Genomic DNA, 18,832 nt, shown 5'->3' on the forward strand with positions numbered 1-18,832 from the left:
TTTTCTCGTGATTTATAAATATGTAAAATTTACTTCCACTCTTTTGTAACTTAAAAACTTAAATTAAAAATATAATATATATTTTTAAAGTATAAAAGTAACACAAGGTTGTTTATAATTTGTAATTGGTAAATCACTTCTGTCTGAATTTATGTATGATCTTTAGTAGTCGAAGAAGAAAATTACTATTTTCTTAAATTAGTTTTGATGCTTTAAAATATATTGTTTAACTCTTTCAAAGTAAAACAAATAATAAATATAATTTTAAAATAATAATAATAATAAATGAAGAGTTATAATTCTTAAGTTTTATTTAAAATGAAGCATTAGGTATAGTCTTTCTGATCGTTTTATTTGAAATAGTAGTACAGTATTCTGATGAAAGACATGAATTTAAAAATCGTGCATTTGTATCTAATCCGTGACTACATTATTCTCCTCGAAGAAATTCTATTTTAACATTCTTTTATGCTAAATAATTTCAAATCGTCGCATTTCGAGTACAATGCTTGAAAGTTCTACAAAAGTTTACTTCCTTTACATTAAAAAATTCTCCAAAATAATTATAAACGATTTCTGAAGCTCGCAATCAAAGGATTTTCGAGATGTAGGTCTATGGTAAGCGATGCATACATCTTTAAAATACGTGATCGAAAACTTAAAAACTTATCCTAAAAATTTAGTTAGAGAATTCTATTCTTTTTAAATTTTATACTTTTTGTGTATTTTATAGATGACAAAGTGTGTGTGTTCGATATTTTTTAACTCTTCTAAGTGGAAAATCATGATCTCGTTGTTTGAAACTTCATTTCTTATTTAAAAAATGAAGCTGCTAAAAATTTTTCTTAGTATATTGTTCACTTAATCAAAAAACGCTAAATTGTTTATTACAATATATATTTCATAATTCTTTTTTTTTCAAAATGAAGAAAAGGCTAAACAAAATAAAAACAATTTGGAAGATTGAAAAAAAAAAATCGTTGAAATGAAACTTCTATTGTCGAAATCGATTGTTCTGATGAAAAAGAATACTGTTACGAATTTATATTTTCTAATTGCTGAATAGTTAAAAGCAAATAATGGATAGTTATAAGATTGCTAGAAATTCTAAATAAGCATAAGTCACAATAAATAAATGATTAGCGAGGTTGAGGCCGAAGTTTTTTTCAAAGCGAAAACGTGTACGTCGGACGTTCAGCGCCGCCTTCCTGTAAGCCTAGAAGTTTGACAATGGAGTTTGGAACGTCGGTGGAATCGGGCTCGACGTTTCAAACGCTAGTGTCAAACTTCTAGGCTTACAGAAAGGCGGCGCTGAACGTCCGACGTACACGTTTCCGCGTTGAAAACTTTGGCCTCAACCTCGCTATTGGTTAGTTATTATTTTACCGGCTGTTATATATAACAAAGGAAAAGTATGGCTATCGGTCAAAAAAATGGCTCTAAGATTTTTACATTTTTGGGCTCAGGATACCTTGAAACGTCAAGAAATGCAAAAAATTCGGGTTTTCTTTCTATATGTATAGTTGTTAGTGTACGTGGGGGCACGATTTTATTCACCCTCTTTGAAGCTTAATAACTCCTGTTGTTTTTGTCGAAAATTTCTGAAATTTTGCAGAAAGGTTTGTTTATTAGGAATATTAATGCTGTTAAATTTTGGTGATTAAAGGTGAGGGGTGGAGAGAGAAAGGGGGTCGTATCTCCACTAGGGTCGGACTTAATGACGACTTTACTCGTTATTAGCATTTACAATTTTTTTTATTAAACCCATCCCTACCCTCAAAAATCAAGCGTTTTGCCATTTTATAATAGTTAAAACTATTAAAAAAATATGCTTAACAGGTTTTTTGCCAAAAAACCTGTTAAGCATTCAAACTGTTACCAAAACTGTTCCAGACACAATGAAAGTTTTTAAATTTGAATACTTATATATATATATATATTGTAATATTGAAAGCTGTGATCTTTCTCATTTGTCAGAATAAAAATAGACTCGCTGTCTATTAGGGTAGTAGGCCTATACATATGCGAACAAAATTGTTTCGTGTTCTTTACAAAGTAGAACATAATATATATTAGAAAATTATAAGATATATTTAAATTATTATGATCTGTTTCGAATTTCTGACATTTTTTCGATTTTTTTTAGTTACCGCGAAAGAGTGATACCCATTCAAGATTCTTATTTTTCATTTTAATTTATTTTATTCTCATTTTTATTCTGAGAAATACTATAGATAACGCAATAATCAATTGCGAAATGTAAAAGGCACAGATTTCTTCAATTAGTTAAACATAAGCTCGTTTCTTAATGCCAAAACGGGACGGAGGAACCGCAGCTGATAAATATGGACTCTTATTAAAAATTTCGACAAGAAACAAAGATGGACATTATTAACAATTTCTTAGTACATTATTACCGATATTGATTTGATACGGAATTTCTCTAAAATATTTTATTTTTGAAAATCGAATAACGAAAAAGTAATATTCTCAACCATATGATAACATTATTTCTTCTTCTTTTTCTCCAAACCTAGCATATTTTTTGGATGAACTTATTTTACTTCAGTTTTTGTCACTCATGATTTTATTTTAAAACTTATCTCATTTAAGTCGCAGTTTTGCTTTATAATAAGCATTACTTTCGTGGCTTCGATATTTAATTTCGACTTATTTTTGATAACAAGAAATTAATGAGCAAAAATATTCTTTCTACGGAAGCCGGAGTTTCTGGAAAACAAAGAACATATGCTAAAAATTATTAAAACCTTGAAATTCAAGATTTTTTCGTGCATTTCATTCAACATTTTGATCCGTCTATCAACTTCATTAATTTTTTTTCTTCATTATATTTCTTTAAGTTTGATTATTGTTGTTTTTATTAGCAACCATTGATCGAACTGTCGAATTTCCTTTGTTTTCGTTCGTGTAATATTCCTTAAATTTGTAGAAACTATTCTGTTAGTTATATTTTGTTCCATTTCTTCCTTCGACAGTATCATTGAAATTTCTAGGTCCTTATTGACACAGAATAATCATTTTCTAACAAATCACGAATTCGTATTACAATACAGTAGAGAGTCGTTAATCGGAACACTGGTAATCGGAATCGCCGGTAATCGGCACGATTTTCAGTCGGACTGTGTCGTGCTGAATCAAACGTTTTTGATACTAAATTTACTTCTAAAGTATAATTTTCATGTTTTTATATTCTTCAATATATTTATTTTGTTTGTACAAAATGCAGAAATAATTTTTAACGATACGATAGCCTCGACTATTATTATAAAAATTTTCGTTAGGCTTAAAATCGACGAAAATTCAACACGAAGCGACACGCAACGGAGAAAAATTTGAACATTGGACAGGTTAATGTATTTTTTCGTACATAATGGGTAATCGGAACAAATGACTAATCGGAACAACCCCAGTCCCCAATTGATTCCGATTTTCGACTCTCTACTGTATATTAATATGTGTAATATACAAACTAAAGAACCAAATTTTTTAATTTTCAAAAAATGAAATAAAAGCGATAATTTTACTAAAATGACGAGCAAACGGTTGGAAGAGAACAAAAAAATAAATAAATAAAAAAAAGGTACTATCGTTCATCATATTCCTAGATGAACAGTATCGTTTTCTTCAGTATTATTTTTATATCTTACTATTATAAGAATCTTTGCTTACAGATATCGATAAAAAATATCATATCGGATAAAATTGCAAATCTTAAAAGATCACAAAATAACTGATATTTCGGTGAGAGAGAGAGAATTAGTTCTTACTAAATACTATATTTTCAGATATGAGATCATCACATCTGTTATTTGATATGTTTCATCAATAAATAGAGATATGTTATGGTAACTGAAAAAAGAGTAAATGGGCAACTCGTTCTTTTTACTCCACCTTATTCAAAATAAAAAAAAATAATGTTATGAAAGAACATATAGTTCACATGATATAATATAGTTCTCGTACAAAACTTAATAAATTTACATTATACAATCAATTTTGAATTCTATACAAAAACCACAATAAAATCATAATAATTTCCTTAGAATTTGAATGGTCATATGCAGTAAAGGACGGTCAAAAATTGAAATTTTCAGCCATTCAAAGATTCCCATTGCCAAGACTACAAGTAGCGTGCGCAAACATTTGTCACACATCTCTGAAATACAGCTGAAACACGTTAAAAATTGACTTATGAAGTGTAACAATGGTCGAAATTCTATGATAAAGGAATGAACCAACGAAACAAAAAAATACTATAATTTTATTTCAATTATATTACATATACTGTATATACATTCCATCACAAAATTCCTATTAGCTTCCATTTCGAATAGTTACAATGATACAGACACGAAGGTATTTATTTATTTGCTGCGTGTTTTCAATCAGCGGGAGAACAACAAACTTTTTGTTTTTATTTTCGATTGGTCATGCAGTATTTGAAACGGTGCGTGCTGCTTAATAGGAACAGCTGAGATTGCAGTTGTTTTACGTGACTGAAAGTTGCAAAATGTGACCGATACATAAGAAATCATTTTCCTATACTGAGAATCCGATATCTGATTCAATATAAAGTAGATTCTCTTGAGTTTTCAGTGTGAATTTCACTCACTTTCCTTAATAATGCTGGCTGAGGGTTTGTCAGGGGTCAAATCTATCAAAAACGAACAAAATTGAATCCGGTTCTAAGTTGGTGCTTCGCAAAACAAATCTACTCCATTTCATTCACATATCTATTATAAATAAGACAATAGCGACGACGACTAAGTTACTTTATGTAAAATTTACTTCAATTGAACAGAATGTATTGAAAATTTAACTTATCTTGGTAATTTATCAGTATACGCATACCATAGTGCTTTCGAGAAAGCGATTATTTATCTCAACTTATTGTAAGATTGATTACATTTCACTAATTAATCAACAATTACTTATAATCATTTCATATTCGTTCACAAAATCATGAACTTTATATTGACATTTCAATAAAAATTTTCAAAGCTTCTTTTTCATTTACTTGTGAGAAAATTTTATAATACAATTGTCACACTTCATATTTCGTAGAAAGAATACTCTTGAAATACCACTCTGAAATTTGTCCTTATGGTTTCTCCAATTTTTCGTGAAATTTAACGTTTAAATTATATTAGACATTTTATTTTATTTATTTTTTTATTTAACTCTTTCCTTTCTTGGGCACTAACAAAGCTTTTTTTACGTCTAACGTAGGACAGTATTTCCATACTGTCCTACGTTAGACATTTGTACGGTATTTTCAGCGTTACTAGATCTATTTTTATTGCAAATAAAATGAAATTCATTAGAAATCGTATGATGTATAAAATATCACTTTAAATCAGTGAATATTCTAATAAAATCTCGCTATATTGAGTACAAGTTTATAAAATTTTCCGAATAAGCCTATAACGTAGTATTAGTATTTCAATTCTCCTAGAATGATTGAATAACATGTATTTATTGTTGTTTTTCCAGAAAGTTTGCATAATCCCGAAGGTAAAATTAATATATTCAACTCTGACGTGAATTAATTTTGTATTATTTTTAATGAAGTAATGAATAGTGAAATCGCGATTTTATTTTAATGAAATATTTAAACAATGTGCATTAATACGTACAAATTTTTTAATTAAACAATTTATTGCTAATCTCTAATTGCTTGGGAGTCTAATCTCCTGTTTCCAAGATTAAACGATCGTCTATCGGTTCTTGATTACTCAAGATCCGATTTTGATTTCAAATATTAAAATTATTCGAGAAAAGAGAATTTTAAATAATCATATATCATATAAATTGCCTTTTTAATTTAAAATAATTTTTACTATAATCTTCAGAAATTATTTATAAAGCAATCCGGGTGGATCCGTTTGGCAGTAAGGTCGACCGATACACGTAAGGGTCGAAGAACCAAGCCGTCTTGAATTATCCATGAAAAGTCACAAAGTTCTAGTTACTCTGACCAGTAGTATGAAATTATCATTCCTATTGACAATAAAAAACTAAATTAAAATTAGAAATTTATATCTGATTCGATTTTTCAATTGGCTTTTGGGACATTAAATATTGAATATATTTGAGGATGGCGTTAATCCCTATTAATCTCATATATATTTATTGAGTACTTTTTAACTTGTAGACTTTTTAATTGTTGAATTTTTTTCTTCGTTAGAAATTTTAACATCAATTGATCATTTTATTGTTATTAATACATAAAATGATATACAAAAATGAATTTAAAGAAAGGATTACAAGTGAAATATTTCGTAAAGAAAAAATTCAGTGTTTGTCCCGAGAACTGTTTTTTCAAGGCACTTGTGATATTGGAATAATAAATAAATACAAATAATTTATGATTCAAAGATACATTAAAAACCTTTGCTGTATTGACATCGCAGCAAACAACTGTATTTAACTGTTAACTGTCTTTTGAAGTTTGTTTTTTGGTGCATAAAATTGAATTTAGTTGTATTTTTAATGATAAAAATTTGGCATTTTATAAATGCGTTTAAACAATATTTTTATGCATCGTTTGCTCATGTTTATGTTTTAATTTTTAAATATTTTTTAATGGTATTTTATATTTATGAATTTGTTTTCAATAAAAAAAGTATTTTTCTTGTATTTTTCTGAATATTTTCAAGCGTGGCTTAAATAATTTTTCATGTACTGTTAAAAAAAAAGCTTCTGAAAATTGGTTAAAATAATACACGAAGTGGCTACAAAATATTTTAATTCGTACATTGCTTTAAAATATTTTTTAAATTTTAAATTAATATGTAATAATTTTGTTCAATTTTAATTTAAAATGTCTTAATATTTAGAAGTATATTTGATAAGTTAATATGATAAAATTGCTAATAGTTTGCAATGTTTAATTGTAATGACAAATAACTTTTGAAATAAATATAATTAATACTAATGAAAATTATTTAAGAACAGCCTATTAGGTCTATATATATAAAAGTATAGGCTAAACAAATTTAGAAAGTAAATTACTTTTATCTGCTGAATATAAGGTTATTCGAATTGAAGCTTTTGATATTACTTATTACATAGAAGATTATTAATCCCGATTAAATTCCAAGCATTTGTTTAATCCAAACTAAATAAGAAATCATTATTTATTATTTAATAATGTAATTAATCTGATTTTTGTAATGTTTTATAAAGAGAGGAATATATGTTTAATGTTACATTAAAATTAAGTAAAAGACTTGAGAGCCAAAGATAGAAAAAAATATTTATTTATTTTTCGGTCTTTGGTGAACTGGAGACATCATCTAGTTCACTAATAGGAAATTTTATATGGAAATTAAACAAATTTTAAACGTTATCAAGTATAAACAAAATGCCTATTTCTATAATATAAATTCATTGTTTAATCAATAGTTGCTGCAAGGATTATGATAACATCCACTCAATTTTGAGAATCCGTCATAGCTGGACGAGAAAGTTTATATCAAAGTTTCAATGTCATTTATTTACTATTCGCATAAACTTACATTAAAAATTCAAAACTTGAATCAAATTTATATTGTTCTAATGTACGTAAATTTATATTAAAAATCATATCAAATCACAACAAATTTCTACATCTGTTTAATATAAGTTATGCTATGTTTGCCTGAATATTGAAATTGCCTGTGTGATAAATTCCAATTGAAAGCATAATTACGAACTTATTCGAATCGGAATAAGACAACAAATTCCATATATATTTCCTCTTCGTCTTATTTTACTAAGAGAGAAATATATTCCTAATCAAATATATGAACTCCGTAGTTTATAGTTAATAATTTAATCGGCTTATTGTAATTTCTAAAGTGATTTAAAAGTAGTCTCGCCAATTTTCTTTACTTTTCCTTATAAATTTATAAATTTTATTGAAACAATAATTTATTGTACTGTACATTTTACAATTTATTATTATTTTAAAATGATTTAAGTTAAGGATATTCACGTAGATTTTTCGTAGTAAATAAATATCAATTTTTTCTTTATAGTAACAAATAAGAAATTGCTAGCTTTAAGTTTATTATTTTTACAGTTTATATTTATTAAATATCTAGATATAAGAAAACCGTGTTAGACGACACAAAATCCTTTTGATTTATTATTATTTTTAATACAAATCTAAAATTCTTAGCAAGAATATAACCGAATGTTTTTATTTTTTAATAGTAACATCATAGATCTTAATCAATCGAGACTTCTGAATAATGGCCGATTTAAAAAGATTTATTGATAATAAGTGTAATAGTCTTTTTCATTACAATAAAATGAAGCATTTTAATTTAAGTTGACTAAGTAAAAAAAAAATATTCATTCTTTATTGAATACATAAAGTTGGATTTTTTACTCAAGTAGTTAGCATTAAAAATCAATTAGAATATTTTTTAATAAAGATGAAATATTTAAAAAAAATCTTAAATATATAAATTTTTTTTTAATTTCTTGCATTCGGTGTCATTATTTTAACCAAAAAAGATCGTTTTAAAATTTATTGTAATAATAAAATGAGTTTGTTTTTGTGGTTTAAATATTTTGAAGGTTTGGAGATTTACCAAAAATGGTCTCTGATCGATTTTGGTGCTCCATATTTTTACAGAGAAATTTTGATCTAGTGGGATTTCTTCTTGGATTATATTTAACAGGAAATGATGTCACGTAACTTTAAACTTGTTAGCCTTTAAAACTAAGCTCTAAATCTAAAAATTGATGTCGTTTCACGTTTTCAAATTAATTTTCGACAGGTTATTTTTCAGTAATAAATTTTTTATCGAATCATTTTAGATGAAGATTAGAATCCTCTTTCCAAAGAAAGAACAGGATAATATTCTTACAGAATTATCCTTTATTTTCTACCAGACAAATCCTCTAATATTAAAACATTTAATAAATAATAATATTCGTTAAATGTGATTAAATACAAGATTAACAGCCAACGTAGAAGGTATTAGAGAGAATAAAATTCGGACTATCGTAGATAATTAATCTTAAAGAATAAATTTAGAAGGAAAAATCAGTTAAAAATCACCACGATCAAAATATTCTGTCAAGTGGAACATTCCAATCTTTCGAAATTCCACAAAATCAATTTCCTTCATATTTTCTCTTATGTAAAATTTATATTTGCATAAGAACTATATTATAATATCTAATAATGTAACCCCGTTTCTCTGAATAATAATAATAAAGCATAAAAATTTAAATATTATTATTAAAAACTCGAATAAGTAATATAGGTGTTATGTAACTAATAATATAGTCTTTTATATTTAATTTTTTTATATAATAAATAATTGAATGAATATAAAATATAGAATTTGTTTTTAATATTATTCTTTTAGTGAAGCTTTGGCATTTGCGGCCGAACCAGTATTAGGTAGCTTGGCAAACGTATTGGGTTCTTTAGAAGAAAGGCTTCCACAAAACCTTCCTTCTTCTGTTCGAGAATATACATTTCTCGATATAGAAGTCAAATATGGATTACTTCAGGTGAGCTTCATATCTACATATCAGATCTTTTTCCCTTGTTGCCGAATTTGCATGGCGAATTCATTTATATAATATATATAATAAATGCATTTGATAGATTTTTCTATAGATTTGAAAATCCGTTTGATAGAGAAATAAAGAACAAATGCATAAAGAACTTTTTCTTACGAATCAATTTTAAAGATTTTTTTCTCCCTCGAAACTTTATATAGATGTTTAGTTGTAATCCGATTAAATTTTCAATTGTTTTCATCGAACAATCGGAGGGAAAATAATAAATAGTTAAAATATTTTTATTGGAGTGTTAAAACGTTAAAAATGTGCATTGAATATATAGAATTTGTGTACGTAGATGGATATTTTTATTATTTCCTTTTACGTTCTACATTATTCTTAATATAACGAAGAAACCAAAATTGCCTCGATAAATTGTTAATTGGTTATTGGCGAACGGCAGAAGAACATAAAGAGAAACTAGACAAAGTACATCAAAGGGAAATGCGGGATATACACCGATACTTAATATCTAGGCTATAATATGTTGCACGTAATTTTATCTCCCTAAACTGCTCGTTTTCTTTCTATATATATTGTTATTTTCCAGGATGATAATAAAATTGTGATATTTATTAATATATGTTTTATATTTATTTTTATCAAAGAAACTTTATTTTATTTTTTCTATTGTAATAAATAGTAAAATTCTTATTGTAAAGTTTTTTTTTCCTCTAACGAATTAATGATGATCTTTAATGTTCGACATTGGAGAGAGACTGTCACAGAACAAAAAATTTATGATTCGCTTGGGTGTTGTTTTTCTTGTCCAACTGTAATATAAGAAGCAGAATCTTGCTTTGATAACTAACATAATTTCTAATGATATTTAGCAAATTGCATTTTCTTTTTATAATAAATATTTTTTTAAGTAACCTTCGTGCAAAAAAAAAAAGAAATTTTACATATTAAAATGAATATTGATGTATTTTGATTTATTAAATAATTTATATTGGTTTATTTTATCTTCTGTTGAAATAACTTAATAAATCTTAAATGGACTCTGATCTCGTTACACTTTTGACCGGAAATCAAATTTAATTTACAATTTTAAAAAGGTATAGAACTAATATAGGCTTAAATAGGGATATATTGTACTGTTTTTTTCGTACTTATTGTTTATAAGATTACGTATGATAATTTTATTTGAAGAATAATAATAATCTTATTTATGACTTCTGAATTTACGTGAGGAGAAAGATAATGCGTAAGTACTGTTGTGAGATTTGATTTAAAATTTTTTTTAAAGTTTAAAAATAATATTTTAATGAATAATTAAATTTAAAAATCGATACAAATACAAAAATTTTATTTAGTTTGGATTTTATATCATTACATAAAATACGAAACATCCCCCAAAAAAGTATTTGATTTGTGAATAAGCGACGAAGTTAGAAGTAAAATGGATGACTTGGCTCGTACGAAACAACGAAATTTGTGGATTTTTATGCTTCTTTAACGTTGAAATACAGCTTTTAGCTTATTAATTATAACTGCGTTACAAAACAACAGCATTACAAATTTATATATATTCAAAGATACACATAATACTTCTATCATCTATAGAAAGTATCCAGATAAAACACAAACCAAACTGTAGATTAAGAAGAGATTATAAGCTTAATAATATTTGAATATTAAATAAAGTCGCAATAAAATGAAAAAATAAAGAAGAAGAAATGCTATAGTGATGTGGTTAATATAATTATAATGAGAAAAAGTAAATTACACGTAGCAAAAACGAAATTGCAGCTTCCTCATTTCTTATATTAAGTTGTCGACTCCAGCTGACCTCCAATTAGCCAGAGTGTTAACTTGTGAAATATTTAGCTCTCTTTATGGCAATGGCATCTGCAGCAATTTCATCCAACCCCATACCTAATATGGTCCATTATTTATAATTGACGTACGGTACAGTCTCGTCCCATCCGTTTCGAGTTTGATTCTTGAAAATATTCCGAGCGAAATTAATAATAACTGTGGCGTCATTAACTAGTTCACTACTACACTTATTTAACATTCATTACTTTTGAATAATTTAGGAAACGAATGGATTGAATTCAGTTGAGATCGATCGATCGCAGATGCTTTCCGATTCAATCGAGAGAACGATAGAAGATATATTAATGAAAATGCTCGGTTTTGTTGGTTTCCAGTTGAAAACAGGTGTTTTCGATTTGATAATTTCGTAAGAATATTCTTATTCATTCTAGTCGACTGAATAACTGTAATAAGAAAATTCTTATATAGTGGCTTAGAGGATTTAACGAAACTTAAAGAAAAAAGAAAATGTAATGTATCATTTTTAAAATTAAATATTTTATATATTATGTTTCTTAAACGAATATATTTAGCGGAAAAACTCAATTATTATGTAAAATGTTCAAGATATAGTATCTAGAAATGCGTGTCTTGTCAATATATCTCAAAGACAACAATGTTGTACGTGGATAACTCTGTTTTTACAGGAAATTAGGCCGGAAGTCGTTGCTATATTTATTAAATAATAAACATTTTATAAAAATAAAGGTTAATTCTCTAATTAATATGTATCTAAGCTGAAGATCACGAATGCATGAAGCATCGCACGAATTAAATATCGCTTCTCTCAACAGTTCTGTCGAGTTTTTCTTATCTCACTGACGACATAATCGAAATAATCCATTTACAAATAATGAAAAACATGGAAGAATTCAAATAAAATTAGTTAATTTTGGCATAAATATTTATTTACTTGTTTACCATCGATCTTAATTTATTAGGGCTTTTGTTTATGTCGTTAGTGTGGAACTTTATCGCCTTCGTGCCAGTATTTAATTACGAAATTTTACGTTAAATAAGCAATATATATTGTAATTCATATTGTTTAGCTTTTTTACAGGTAAACCATAGAGCTGGGTAAGAAAGAATGAATTCAAGTTATTTTGATGTATAACCCGCAATCGTCGAGAAGTCGCCGAAGAGTTTAACAGGCTCCATCCAGACTTCTCACCAATCACACACAGAGTCTAAATGGAGCCTGTTAAACTCTTCGGCGACTTCTCGCCAATTGCGGATCCTAACATAAAATAACTTGCATTCATTCCTTCTTATTCAGTGCCATGATTTACCTGTAAGAGAATAAACAAAGATCAGCATAACGCCTATGGATCCAGACTTAATGGACATCTTATATACAATGTTTTTGAGCAAAATAAGAAAATTTGCTAGAGTAGTTTGGTAGAGAAGGGCTATGAATCGGAAGATGATGATTATATATTTATACATAGGCTACATTCTCAATAATTTAATTTTTTTGCACGGGAATTATTATTTGTACATTCGAAAATTAAAAATACGTGCTTCATACAGAATAATTTACTATAAAATATGGATATAAGTTTTTATATTTTTCAAAAATACAAAAATATGCAAAAAACACGATATTATAAAACGTTCCGTCGAATATATTTCCCAAAAGCTTTGAAATTTGTTAGGGCAACGTCAGGTATTTGATCCGTACAAAAATGTTCGTGTGAATAACGTTAAGTCACAATGAAATGAATATATCAAAATAAATTAAATACATTTGAATTATTTATTTTGTTTTCTTTTCCACCTTGCTAAAAACATCATTTTTTAATTAATTACAAATTAATTATTAACGAATAAATGATGCTCTTTTAAAAATGAGATTTTAGAGGAAAACAAATTAGTTCTCATCTCAAATTCGGAAGTAAATGAAATTGCTTGAAAATGTAAAAATTATTTAATATATTTTCACTCAGACTAAGAAATATAATGGTAAATTATTGTGAAATTGTTATTTAAGATTGATAAGATATAAAAATCAGTGATGCTGCACTGGACCAACATATTTTGGATCTTGACATAAGTGAAATTATGTAAAGTGTTTGAAACAATCTGATTTTCCAAATGAAAATTGTAAAAAAAATATTCGAATTTTAGAATTAAATTGTGCATTTTGTTTCATAAATACTTTCAATTAATTACTAAAATCAACATCCGTTCCTTTCCTTTTTTAGAAAGGCTCCTTCTAGAAATATTATTTCCGTTTAATTTCTCAATTAATATACAAAAATTAATTAAAAGACAAATAATTGAAAAAACATTTTGGGTTTCCTAGGAAGGTGTTTGCTTCAGATAAAATCGAATTTTCGTTTTTTCTCCCTATTTTTAAAATAAAATACAAACAGAGTAATGTTATCATCATTACATGCCGATCAATAAAATTTCACACTGCACGGGTTAAATTAAATCTCGGTTAAATTAGAGAATAAAGTTCCAGCATAGTTTATTCTGAAAAGAATAAACTATGCTGGAAAATAATACTCGTATGACGTTATTTTCTAGTATATTTTACACTTTTGTGAGGCGTGACGTTAAAATACGATGCGTTAGCGAAGAGCTTCATACAGAGAAACATTTCATCACTACGTGTCTGTTGAATAGCACGTTCCAGACCTTCACAAAACGAGTATTTGGACAGACAATTTGTGCAAAATTATAAGTTTCTATACGAATAAAGAAACAAAAGTTGATTATTTTTTTGATAACTTACATTGAATTTCTAAGAATCTGCTCGTAATTATGCCAACGTTAAATCACTAAAAGTAATATTGCTTTATTCTAAGGCATCTTTATTTACTAAAATAGCTTTAACAATGGGCGAAGACAGACAATTAGCTTGTTTTTCTTCCGAATACCAATTACATTTCTGTTATTTATATGACACTATTGCCTCTAGACGAAAACAATTATCAAAGAAAGATATAAATAATTACACTCAAATGAAAACCGAAAGTAAAAATATATTGCAAAAAAGAAGCACTTTTCTAATATTTATGAAAGATTGAGGCAATAGATTTTTACCGAGAGAGAGAAAGAGAGAGAGAAAAAAGAATGATGATGTCAATGTAATTAATAGACTAAAAACAAGTTGTATTACGATGAATGTGGCAAAGGAAAACGAAAATCTCGAAGAGGACGTTAACTTGGATCGTAATGAATTGTATCGATGTTAATATAATATTAATATACTGTAATTAACGATTACAGTTCAAGACAGTGTGCTCTTGATATATGATTTTATCAACAATTGTTTATAATTGATAAGAGAGATAAATTATTATTGTAGACATATAAATTCTCACCGTCTGTCCTTCCTTAATCTCGAGAACGGCGTTAGATAGATGAAAGTCGAGACCTGATATGAAGTAGGAGGCCAAGATTATATATGAACTTCCGGGTCTAGACCGGCAGTCACGTGATTTCAATTCAAAAATTTTTTTCAGAACGGAGTTACATAGAGGACTGGCATGATTACGTTGTTATCAGGAAAAGTATGATGTACAGGGGCAAGACACTACTAATGTGAGATTATGACCATATATTTTAAATTAAATAAGTTTAAAATATGATTAAAAATTGCAGCCCAGCATTGTTCGTTATTTTATAAATTTAATATTATTTTCCAACCGAATTCTGTACTTTATTTTTTAGTTTTATCTGATTATTTGAATGCTAATCATTGCAAATAATAATAGTCTCAACACTGTCGGTTAGTATTTTCTCTGTTTCGATTTCTCAAATTTTATTTTCTATTTGCATGACTTACTTTTGAACGTGGGAAGAGGCGACAGAAGTGGATAAGCATCGACGAATAAATGTCAACAGTAAATCAGATCTACACAGTTACATTACCATAAGTGCTCCTCGTTTGAATTCAATTCTTTTATTTTTGATTTATTTATCGACATTTTACGCTCTTTAACTGAATTTTTACGAATAAATCGTTAAAGAATAAATTTAAAAGCCAAAGCGTTCGATATATTTTCTACATAACTGGAAAAAAAATCATAAAAATTATTCAACAAGTTTAAATAAAAATTCTTGAATTAATTCTTATAAAAGATATTAGTAGATTTAAAAGGGGAGGAGAAATACGTCTCTGATGAGAATTTATGTCAAAGTAACTATTATCTTAATCTTTTATAAGTAAATTGACAGTTTAATTAGTAGTCGTACGTCTTGCAAATTTCTAAAAAATAAAATAATAATATTTAATGTATTTTTTCTCATTGTTCGCTATCTGATATAAAAACACTTCGACCTTTATAACGTCCATTTGGTACTAAACTTGTCAGATAAAAAAAAAAAACATATATTCTTTTATTCAATCGCCTTCCCGTTGACACTTTTTAATGGGGGTTTCCTATATTACAAAGAAAATAAAAATATAAATTATTAATATAAATGGGAGAACAAAGATGTAGTAGAGACGTTTCACAAGAACTAAATTGTATTATTCTATAGGATATTAATTATAGTTAGAGTATATCTCGATAACGATGCAACTGGAAGTATTATTATAAGCATTCTTTGTAAATATTTAATAGAGTTAAACGTTTATCGGGATCACGTTCACTTTTAATATATTTACACTGAACACGGCTATAAAGTCGAAATGCTATTTTTGTTATCGATCTGTTACTCTGACGATACAAAATCGAACATTTCCTAATTTATAAATGGAAAAATAAATCCAGTGAACAACTGTTAATGAAATTCTTAAAATAGGTCTTCTGTTACATTTAAATTTATCGTTATTTTAAATAAGACCGAGACTGAATTAGTTAAATACGTCCATTAACTTATCAGAGCGGAAAAATATAAATTAATTGAATGAATTTAAACTGGGATAATTATGAAACAATCAATATCATAACGTTTACAATTAAATTTAATATAATTTACAAATTAAAATGAAAACAAATTTGAAGTATTCGCATATAAACTGTTTATTTATATATATTAATATATATTTTTAAAGTAATTTGTATTAGTAAGTCACGTAGGTCGTTGAGGACAGACGGACGAGAACTATTGGGACGTAAGTAATATTGGCGCCGCGACTCTTTTGTTTTCATCGAATTTTCCGTAGTTTAATTATCTAATCATTCCACAAATATTTGAGATATTTGCCGGTATATAATAATTTTTTTTAATCGAAATAAATATCTGCTTAATTTATAAATTCCATAAGTTATATATAAGTTTTTCCATTAAATATACGAGGAAAAATTCTTTTGTTTCGAGTGTGTTGCTATGAAAATTTTTGATTGTTAGACTCGTATAAAACTATTTTAGAGTTGTTAAGAAAAAATTTTGCTTTAAAATATACGAAAGGTACCGTTTAATCGATAAAATAGACACTCAACTAGCTGAGATCTTAATCGATTTCGAAGTTAAATTATCTGAACCTATCAAATCTGTGGTGCATTTTATCAGTTCTTTTGTTGATGTAGTCTTCAATACGTGCGGCCGAATTTTTGAAAATAGAACTTTTCTCGGTTATTTGAAGACCTCTGTCAATAGTCTTTCGAGAGAAGCAGAATTTTTCGTAGTACGAATCCGATAAAGAATCAAATCCATTGGATTTTAGGTAAGACCGGATCTGGCATCGATCTAGACGGCCGCTCGCTTATCCAGAAATGGAGTTGGAGACGTTCAAATATATCATTGTTTACTGCCGACGTGAAATTAACCATTTCGAAATTGTTCCTTGCAGATACGATATTAAACATTTTGATTCTGGAATTGTCAACGTTAATTACGTATACGAAATTGATCGGCTTCGAATCTGCAAATCGTTATTGTTTAATTTCGTGTTGTCTGCATTAAACAGCGACAATTCGTGTAATCGAAATGGGTTCTTTGTAACTACGAGGCACATTTTGAAACCGGATGAAATTCGATGGTTTCCATTCAGTCGATAATTATTGAAAAAAATCCTGAAAATTTTCTACTTTTCATTACAGATTACGGAAGCCTTGTCGTTTCTTCACTATTCTTGTAAACTTATTCACAGAAATATATGCCCCCAGTCTATTTTAATCAATAAAAGAGGAACATGGAAACTCGCGGGTCTCGAGTTTACAGAAAAATGCCACGAATTTGATCTTATGGTAAGTTAAATAGTTAATAAAATTATCTACCGTAGATATTCAATCGTCCGTCTATTTTCAGGGTTCAGTACCGTGCCAACCTTTCACCTCAAAGTTACCAAAGATGGGACAACCCGATCTGGATTATACTGCTCCAGAGATTCAATCGTCTTCTACGTGTTCGCCTTTAAGTGACATGTTTTCACTAGGCTTATTAATCTGTGCTATTTTTAATAGCGGACATTCATTATTAGAATCGAATCTAAGCACGGCTTTATACTGCAGGCAATTAGAAACGGTAAGAGCTTGTTTTAACAAGTAATAGAAATATTTTTATCTGTAAATTTTCGTGTGGCGATATTTTCTTCAGTTTATTTTTCTTACAAACCACTGACAAACGCTTTAACAAGATAAAGGTTGAAGGTATCCAATTACTTGTTGTTACGATTGAGAATTTTTTTTCTTTAGTAGGATATTTCGCCAATTTCTGGCAATCTGTAATAGGAACTTGGCAATGATTACTTCGCCTGGGAAAATATAAATAAAAGTTTAACGATCGTAAATCTTATCATTGTGAAATTGTTTAACCCATTCCTTTTTTTTCTTTTTCATTTAGCTGGAAACGAATTTGGACGAAATTTTGGATAGAATGACTCACTATCTCCACGATCCTTTACAGAATTTACTGCAAACTGATCCAAAAATGAGATTAAGCGCACAGAATTTCTCAATGGTAAGTGGCTTTAAACGATTAAAAACTGTACTTAATCATATTACAAATAGATTAATTAAGATCTAATCGGGGTTTATCAAAACTGTCATCGAAATGCCAAATTCCTCAAGGTATTATTAGCTTATTAATAATAAATGCTAACAGTTAGCAGTATATTTACACAAACAATTAAATTGTTATATCTGTGACGAAAATTACTCACGTTCACGCCATTTATTGTTCTCTTTAAAAGCTTTGGAAACTAGGCTTAAATTAGACATGAAGGATCAAATATTAAAGTTATAAGCATTAGAATTTGTTGTAGATGCAGTAAGTCGGAGTTTATATATATTATATACTGTAAATTATAAACGAATAGACTTAAAAAGATAATGATTAAACTTTACATTAAAAGCAAGATTGACCGTTTTTAAGATATAATATGACGAATAATGTTAAAAAGAAGGCAAAGCTCTGGAATTTTACTTTGGTATGAGAATTATTAATTAAATGAATTAACACGTTGGCTGTCTATCAACGAAAAGATACTCAGAGTTATGAAAAGGAAATGATTAAAGTGATT

The 18,832-nt window shown here is 27.6% G+C and overlaps 1 protein-coding gene across 2 annotated transcripts in view; it reads left to right on the forward strand.

Annotated features, from left to right (window-relative positions):
• LOC136975101 (SCY1-like protein 2) overlaps nt 1–18,832 on the forward strand; it is a 110,555-nt gene that overhangs the window by 67,391 nt on the left and 24,332 nt on the right. Inside the window, exons 4-7 of one of the 2 annotated variants that reach the window (XM_067270101.1) lie at nt 9,390–9,537; nt 17,412–17,558; nt 17,620–17,835; nt 18,154–18,270. In XM_067270101.1, coding sequence (XP_067126202.1) covers nt 9,390–9,537; nt 17,412–17,558; nt 17,620–17,835; nt 18,154–18,270 — 628 coding nt within the window. Of the gene's footprint in view, nt 1–9,389; nt 9,538–15,440; nt 15,563–17,411; nt 17,559–17,619; nt 17,836–18,153; nt 18,271–18,832 lie in introns of those variants that run through there. The other variant, XM_067270104.1, reaches the window with a different exon arrangement.

This window comes from Centruroides vittatus, unplaced genomic scaffold (assembly GCF_030686945.1).
Source record: "Centruroides vittatus isolate TY-2023 unplaced genomic scaffold, ASM3068694v2 contig_364, whole genome shotgun sequence".
Lineage (NCBI taxonomy): Eukaryota > Metazoa > Arthropoda > Arachnida > Scorpiones > Buthidae > Centruroides > Centruroides vittatus.